Source organism: Ascaphus truei, chromosome 6 (assembly GCF_040206685.1).
Source record: "Ascaphus truei isolate aAscTru1 chromosome 6, aAscTru1.hap1, whole genome shotgun sequence".
Lineage (NCBI taxonomy): Eukaryota > Metazoa > Chordata > Amphibia > Anura > Ascaphidae > Ascaphus > Ascaphus truei.
In genome coordinates, this window is record NC_134488.1 from 109,240,920 (window position 1) to 109,249,591 (window position 8,672).

At 44.6% G+C, this 8,672-nt stretch overlaps 1 protein-coding gene across 2 annotated transcripts; it reads left to right on the forward strand.

Annotated features, from left to right (window-relative positions):
* The first annotated feature begins 364 nt into the window (after positions 1 to 364).
* Positions 365 to 6,401, forward strand: LOC142497653 (achaete-scute homolog 1-like). Of its 2 annotated transcripts, none has more exons than XM_075605729.1 (2): positions 365 to 1,043; positions 3,584 to 6,401. In XM_075605729.1, the coding sequence occupies exon 1, from the start codon at positions 509 to 511 to the stop codon at positions 1,028 to 1,030; it is 522 nt and encodes a 173-aa protein (XP_075461844.1). In that variant the 5' UTR covers positions 365 to 508; the 3' UTR covers positions 1,031 to 1,043; positions 3,584 to 6,401. The 2 variants fall into 2 exon arrangements, with proteins under 2 accessions (XP_075461844.1, XP_075461843.1); XM_075605728.1 differs by having other exon boundaries at positions 365 to 961.
* Positions 6,402 to 8,672: the final 2,271 nt, after the last annotated feature.

Here is an 8,672-nt window from a genome sequence, read left to right on the forward strand (position 1 = left end):
GTGTGTTTATTGTATTTTTTTATTCTAATTAATATAAATATAATATTTACTATAAATGAAAATACATTGGGTCATTTTGCCATGTGCAGTATTTTAGAGTTTTTGTGCTGACATAATGCTGCGGCAGGTTATTGTCACCCCCGTTATTTTGGGACATTTTTGCGCACCTCTTTATATTATTCATGTGGTATATTCATTAGTTATTTATTTGTGCTCCCTCAATACCCTGTTCTTTTCTTTGAGAGTGATATGCACCATGCTGCACAAGGAAGTTAAAAAAGGCATTGAATAAAGCGAGACATGTCATGACCGGCTGACAGAGGGGAGTTACCTCCTTTATAAAGATCCTGCCTCATTCCAGGATACAACTCAGCAGGGAGAAGAGGGAAGACAGATCAAATCAGCCCCTGTGAGGCACAACCAGTGTCAGACTGCACAGAAAGGGAATTCCTTCTTGTACCGTGCACAATAGCTTAACGCAGCACCTGTTGTACCTCTCTAGTCCACCATGGAGCTCCCAGAGGAGCAGAGCTTGCTTCAGACAAACCCTGAGAGGCAATCCAGGGCTCACCGCAGAGGGAGAACCCACTCGGGGTCCCCACAGAGGCTAAGGTGTCAGAGACGAAGCAGCTCCTCTGGGAACAGGGGCGCACTGTCTACTACCTCCGAGAGGCGCAACGAGAGGGAGAGGAACCGGGTGAAGCTGGTGAACCTGGGTTTCGCCAAACTGCGGCAGCATGTGCCGCAAGCTCAAGGTCCGAACAAGAAGATGAGCAAAGTGGAGACCCTGCGCTCGGCCGTTGAGTATATCCGGGCGCTGCAGAGCCTGCTGATGGAGCGGCAGTCAGTTGGGGATGGTCAGGGAGGACCGAGCTCCGATGGCCTCTCACCCTGTGGCAGCAGCTGCTCCGTGGAGTCTGGGTCTATGACCCTGTCACCCGACTCTTCCTGCGCTTCAGAGGTATGTTCCCGAGAGGACAGCGGCGTCTCCGAGGCAGATTTCTTCCTGACCTTACACGGCTGGGGATAGCAGGGCTTTTGAGGTTAGTGCACCTGACGTACACTCAAAGCTTCCGTACTGGACTGATCTTACATTGCAGGGACAATAGATGTGTTTTCCAGTGCCACCAGGAAACATGACAGTCAGATGGAAAGTAGAAAGTCACACAGCACCGCAGATGTTGGGTTACCATCTAGCTATTTTTTTTTTTTGTCTAACATGAAAGTCAGAGCCCGTGCCAGATCTATACTAACGGTCAGTCTATTATCTTGTATAATATAATAACATACATACATATTGTAAAACCAGAATAGCTAATGCACATTACAACACATGATAGGATGTGCATTTTGAAATTGATTAAATGGTGATACTACTTTTTAAATAAAGCGATTGCCTTATTATATATTATATAACACATATATATATATATTTTCTTTTTAAATTACAATTGCTGCCAAATGTCATGCCTCTGGAGTCTGTACTATCCATTAAAAATGTCTGATCCACCTGTGCATTAATCTGCTCTCTGCTGACACATGGACTTTTGAGTCTTCATCCCATACCAGAATGTAGATCCTAAATATGATGAAAACAAATGCAACTGAAGTGGGAGCTGAAAGCATATTATCTATAAAGCCCTTATTAATGAGGAACAGTGCACTGCAGCAGTTAGATTACAACTGGACTGTAGTTTGGTGGCACATGTTGGTATGAAGGTGCACTGCAGTGCCAAGCCTACTACTGATACACAGTTACATGTACATCACTTGTCGTGATGTGAGGGAAGAGTGGCACAAACTATTTCCCGTATTATATCCTGTAGCCAACCTCAATACCATACTTACCATACGCATGCAAGGTTATGAACCAGAATGCACTGTGTTTGCAATGAGAAAAGAAGGACTGGGTTAAAATCCCATGGTGACATACAGTAGAGCAGGGGTGCTCAACTCCAGTCCTCAAGCTCTAACCCCCCCCCCCCCCTTCTCCCACAGGTCAGGTTTTCAGGGTATCCCCGCTTCAGCACAGGTGGCTCAATAAGAGGCTGAAGATTGAGCCTCTGATTGAGCCAAATGTGCGGAAGCAGGGCCTGATTAAGTCACCTGTGCTGAAGCAGGGACTGATTGAGCCACCTATGTTAAAGCTGGGATATCCTGAAAACCTGACCTGTTGGGGGGGTCTTGAGCTCTGGAGTTGAGCACCCCTGACATAGTGCTAGGGTGGCATTATTGATCTTCGCTGTGCCTGCTTCTTTTATTGTGGGTGCTGAAAGACCTTTCAGTTTGCTAGAAGCTCCAGTCTCTGAATCGGTGCCTCCCTGTTTACTGAAATGCTGTCCCTGCATTAGCGGCTTGTCTCTGTTTGCTGAAAGCCTCTCTTCTGGGAGACTCGCTATCTTTCTGCACTTAGAGTGTCCTGTTCAGTCTCTTTCTGTTTGCTGGCCCCGTCACTTTGTCATTGGAAGCCCCGCTGTGTTTGTCTTACCTGTCTTACCTGTCTTTGTGTATCATAAGCCCCTTTCCTGTCCGTTGGAGTAATCTCTGCTTTGGGAATATAAATGGGACCTCGTCATACTACTCCACTCCGAAATTAAATAACTTCACGTCCTAACCAATGTAACCCCTTTCTGCCATATGGGCCGGACGCAGATTGCTTTATAATATATTGAAACTTGTCAGCGAAAGGGTTAACTTAATGAAACATTTTCAACATTTGATGTGAAACCTTCTCTTCCCCCTCCCCGAGCTGTTTGAGGCTCTGTTATACCAACCAACAAATAAATGCACATATTTTCCCAGGCACTAATTTGTGGGTTATATTTAACTTGCATAATATTACTCCCCATTGTTCTTTATTTGGGCCATTTTTTGCAAACGCTTTACTCTGTTTTCTCTTATTACTGCGTGCGTTTGCTGGGAGCTGATCTTTGAGGCTGTGTGCTAGTGGTCTCCTTTCATCATTTGGAACCTTTTTTTCTTCGGCTCCTACTCAATATGATGTGAAGACACTTCTACATTCATCTGAATTGAGCTCAGAGCTGCCCTGACATGGAAAAGCCGCTTCACAGCATAGGGCCCTTTGTCGCGAGTATTGGTATTCTCCCTGCATTGGGAAGCTCTATTTTCCAAGTTACTGCGTATATGTATTTTAATTCTGTTGCTGATTTTCAGGGTCCCTGTTATCTGTGTGTTTAATATCTATGTCACCATTGGGGGTCCATATTCTCTTTATGAATAAGAGAATAAAAGCCATTATCACCCCTTTACGACCCCTCTTTCACGTCCGTTTCACTCATTGTACGTCTATCGGTCTCCGTTGGCAAATGTTCTTTCGATCTCTATGGCCTATGAAGATTTTAGCCCCAGTCAAATGAATGGAGTTTAAATCTTTCCTTGGCAGTGGAAGATGGCTTCACAGCATGTTGATAAGAGACCTCTCTCTCTTTCTCTCTGTATTGCAGCTGCTGAATTTGCTATGAGAAAAAACCTTATTTCTCTCTATCAGCAGGAGGAAGTCTTCCTCTTTTCTTTCTTTGAGGACACTTGCCCTACGGTAACCACTTCCCTTTTCTCTTCACAGGCAACTTCACCAGAAGACATAGAGCCCGACAACTGGAACTGCACTGGACATACAAACCATACACATATAACGCAGATGTAAGCTATGCCTGGGATGGACACTCAATCTGGGCCATTGCGAGGCAAAGAAAGGACATCTTACATCGGACGCATTAGAAAATAATATATACAGAGAGATATTTATATGTATAGTTGTACATAACTAGTGGCATTTCATACTGTTAGTTGTAGTTAACACTGCTGTAGGGGAGTAATATATAGGTATTTTGGTTTTATCAGTATTGTATCCCTTTTGCTGTTACAAATACCTGAGTGTTTTAAGCGTTAGCTCTGCTGTGTCTTTTTCATGTGGATCATGTGCAGAACACTGCCCAGGTTTTGACAGAGATGCATGAAACCCAGTGGGACCAAGAGTCAATCGCTTAAGAAGCTCTGTTAAGTGAGAGCCATTGAATTCTCAAATCCCTTCTCGTTCGTGGAGATGAAAGGGCGCTGTTTACGAAGAGCATTTATTCGCTGCAGGCTATGACAAGTACCGAAGCTCAGAGTCGGACATATTTTCAGTGCTAAATGGATCCGAAGGCAAACAGACTCAATTCAAAAGAACCAAACCCTTAAGAGCCTGAGACTTGATAGCAAACAGGAGGCCCCAAACGATATGCACGTCAAAAGCCTTTTATGGATAATGTTGTTAGTGCCGTTCCCAGACAGAGATGTGTCAGGCGCTGTTGTCAAATGGGCTTATTTCTATATTGCTGCATGGTCACAGTGTGCAACACAAAGTTGCGTGGTGAGGGGGTGACCTGTAAGCTTCCCAGTGTACCGCATCATGTCACCAGCCCCGCTGGTATGAACCTGCTAAGGCAACAATGTGGCCTTTTCTGCTGCTTTTTCATAATTATATAACTCCAAATGATGGCACCAGAATTTCTGCCATGGGACCATGGTACCATACGGGGGTTGTTAAAAGTGCCATTCCAGCTACCGATAGAAGATATTCCTCTGGGTCCTTCCCGAAGCTGGACCACGGTGCCCCTGATGATTAAAATATTTATATGGATCTACCTCCAACTATTAGTTACTTCAGTGTGCCAACATTTAAGTGCCTTGGTATTGGGTTACCTACTTGGCTCGTTATTAATAGTATCCGGTTCGATGACACTTCTTCTATATCATTAGATGTCTGCAGCATGGACATGCTTTCATCTTTCTGAACAAAGTAACGAACAAAGTAAAATATGGCAATATAAAGGATGGAGTTTAATCCCAAAAGCAGGAAAACAAGCAGCCTGAGAAACTTCGAATGAATCCAATTGGAGTGATCAGAAACCCTCCAAAAATAACCCTTTGATTGCCAGAGGGGCCAGTCCCTCTGTCAGTGACTGGGTTAATGCTACAGACTATTAGAACAGCTGCAACCCCGAGGCCGATGACAAAAGCTGCATGTGCCCAGCTAAATCTAGGGCAGCAAATAAAAAACAGCAGCTACAAAGGATTCCGGCTCCCGAGAAGGGAGGACGAGAACTTCAGGCAATGCTAGCAACCTCAACTGCCTAAATACTGAACCTCACACTCAAGGAGAACAGGTACAAACAAGGACCTGCATTTCCTCTGATACTTCCCTTCACTGACCTGCGTCTTATTATTGCTGCTCAAAATGAATACTACTGAATATCACTGAAGGAGCAAAGGGGCGTCTATAACTTTCTAGACATTTCATTCTGGGGCCTCGGAATCTATATGATTCAGTTTATTAGCCACTGAGGTTGGTAGATGCAATTCAAAATAGCCACGGGCAAGGGAATGCACCTTAAACAAGGCCTGAATGTGGGGAATACAGACTGCAGGACGCACTGTGTAATAATAATGGGTGCTGACTTGTGCCCAATTTATATGGAAATGAAAAGTTATTTATTTGTAGATAATCCCTTTTCAGCTATAGATTTTTCTAACCCAGAGGTTTCCTGGAAACAAAGCTATTTTTCTAATTAAAACCGAAAAACGATGTAGTACTTTTATGATATTTTGTGCTCCGCCGTGTTTATAGAAAAGATAAAAGGAGCTTAGAGAACATGTTATCCACCGTCGTGCTATGCTTCATATTGCCATAATATTTAAGTTGTGCTGCTGTAGCACAGCAGTGCTGCTTTGTGGCATCATGTACGGGTGCCAGGTGTCCAGTATTGAACCGGACTGTCCTGTATTTGGAAACTCTGCCCAGTACAAAATGAGAGGTAATACTGGACATATGTATGTATGTGTCCGATATTACCTCTCTGGACAGCGATTTTACTGGTTTGGGATTTTACTGGTTTGGGATTTTACTGGTTTGGGATTTTACTGGTTTGGGGGGCCGCGGGATATCCCAGAGCAGGGAGAGAGCAGGGCAGTTGCTAGGGGACTTGGAAGCTTCCTGCATCCTGATTGACTGCTGCTGGGTAATGCAGCCAAGCAGAAGGTGTCAGGAGCCTGGATGTGGGGCCAAGCAGGGGAGGAAACAGCATGGAGAGGAGAGGGGTGAGAGGTGTGTGTGAGTGTCTCCGTCACGTCGCACCTTTCACCATTGTGTCTAGTATTTTTGAAGAAGCCACCTGGCAACCCTAGCAACACGTGACTAATACGTTTCACTCACTAGGATTACGTATGCATTACTGGGCCTGTAAAACAAGGATTCTTGTCTATATTCTATTCTATTATATTTAGGTACAAGAACAGAAAACGAGAGGTTGTTCAGCAAATTCATCTAGTGTAGATTGTAAACTAAAAAGGAATGACACCGTGTGCCCTCAAATCCATCACTGGTCATATCATAGGGATCTGCTAGCACTGAGTGGCCAACTCCAGTCCTCGAAGGCCACCAGCAGGTCATGTTTTAAGGATATCCTTGCTTCAGCACAGGTGGCTCAATCTGGCTCAGTCAACGACTGAGCCACTGATTGAGCCTCCTGTGCTGAAGCAGGGATATCCTTAAAACATGACCTGCTGGTGGCCCTCGAGGACTGGAGTTGGCCGCTCCTGTTCTAGTGCATCTCCAAGTAGGGTCTCCCACTTTGAAGACAGTCATGTTACCACAAGGTCACTCATAGTGTTTGCCTGGACCTTTAATGAACACAAGTACAAATCTCTAGAAATGACTACTGCACTTAGAATAAAAAAACCTGAATAAAATAAAAAGTTGTAATTATTGACATGTAGCCCTGTGTAATTGTGGGGTTACATGCCTCTCTCCTCCTGTGCAGTAAACCCTGTTAAGAGGGCAGGTTTGCCAGGAGTAATCATGAGGTTTGCCCTCAACCCCTGTGAGGTGTAATATGTAGCAAAGGAAGTGGCAGCATGCTCTGTGTCCACTTACAGTGACATAGGGGTGGTGCCTCCTGGAACTATATAATACGCATCACTTCCTAAAGTTAGTGTCTGTTCAGAGTTCTGTGGAGTCTGTGCAGTTCAAGTGTTTCAGAGTGTGACAAGCTGACCCCACACTGTGCCAGGACTCTGGCACAGATTGTGGCCCCTCTTAGGGGAGAGGATACAGACTATTCCCCTTTCTCTATTGGAGAGTCAGAGACTTCCTTGAGGTGGGCAACCTTGAACATGTGCGGCTAGAGACCAGCCGCTATGAGGGGCAGTCTGCCAAAGAGGATGTTAATAAAGATGCCCTTGATTCAAAGAACCTTCTTGCCTGAGACTGGAGTTAATCAGGGAGAAGCTGCACCCAGGGGTTCTCTTCCAGAGACTCCTCCCTGCTGTCGTGGGGACCTGGAAGAAATGGAGGCGCTGTACCAACTGTGAGTACGATCTCAGCACTACCTCACGAGCCAGTCCTGGTGAATTCCCCATTACCATCAAGCGGGAGACTCAGGAGTCCTGTCAGCCAGCAGGTGCACCACACGACATGACATGTAACTGGGGGCAGTTTCCTCACTTAGGGTTCAGTATGATAGGGGCCCAGGGAAACACCGTTACAGACATTTAAAGCTTTGAGAACGAGAAACATTTGAAGCTATATTAGTGTCATATACATATTGTAAAAATGAATCTCTTCCACTTGGCAGTGTGACTCTCCAACTCTACCATTGGGAATCAGTGGCGAGGATGGCAGTGTGTGTCTGAGCGTCGCTGGCTTTGATAGCACACAGGTTAACAACACTGATAGTCTTAACTTATAACACTGATGTTATGTGCTGGGAACCATAACACAGTAACTGCAATACATACCTTATAAAGCCTTTGTACCAAACAAGCAATATATACAGTACCTTACAAAAGTCTTTGTACCAAACAAGTGTATAAATACTATGCACATAGGAGGGGTCATGTTTCAAAGTCTCCCGGCTACAACACCTTGAGCAAATAATCTGCCCCATTTTTATGAAAGTCCAAACTCCCATTTCCCCCGATGGAATATTTTTGTTTGGTAAATCTGGTGGAGTTTTGTTCTCCAGTTTTGCAGTCGAGAGACATTATTATTACATAACCGCCAAGGTGTTCTTTCGTTGCTTGAACGTCTCCTTGTATTGCCATGCAGAAAGTTTACAATACCATTGTAAATCACTATTTGGCATGAAGGCCGATTGGGCCGTTTTTGACCGGAATTTCCCATCAAACTCAATGGGGATTTCCGGCTGAAAACAGCTTACCGGCCACTTGGGTTGATATAGAATAACCCCCTATATCCCTATAGAAACATGAAGTGGATGTGCAGAGAATTGTCACTTGGCACCTCCACCCAAACCAAGAAGAAAATGAAAGTGGTTAACTCTTCCTTTCTAGTATGTGGTGGTATCTGGACAGTTTGAGCCAGTTTGGGCTTTTACCTCCCCTCACATCCCAGGTTTAAAACAAGACTGGGTGGACATTGCAGGATGCTGAGGTTGCAACCTTTTCTGAGACATACTGTATAGCCAGTGGGCAAGATTAGACTGATATGACAATGAAAGTGTTAATAGAATCTTCATGTTTATTAGCCATTGTGTCAACATGTGGGAAAGCACAATACAAATGGGGCAGTATTTCCTGGGACAGAGAAGGATGGCCAGATTATAGACATGATTGAATAATCTTGGTTTCACATCTCCTCTGCCCATAGAAAA

Coding starts and splice junctions, on each gene's coding strand:
- LOC142497653 (XM_075605728.1), top strand. CDS start 509: ATGGAGCTCCCAGAGGAGCAGAGCTTGCTTCAGACAAACCCTGAGAGG. Junction 962..3,583: donor ACTCTTCCTGCGCTTCAGAG/GTATGTTCCCGA, acceptor TTCTCTTCACAG/GCAACTTCACCAGAAGACAT.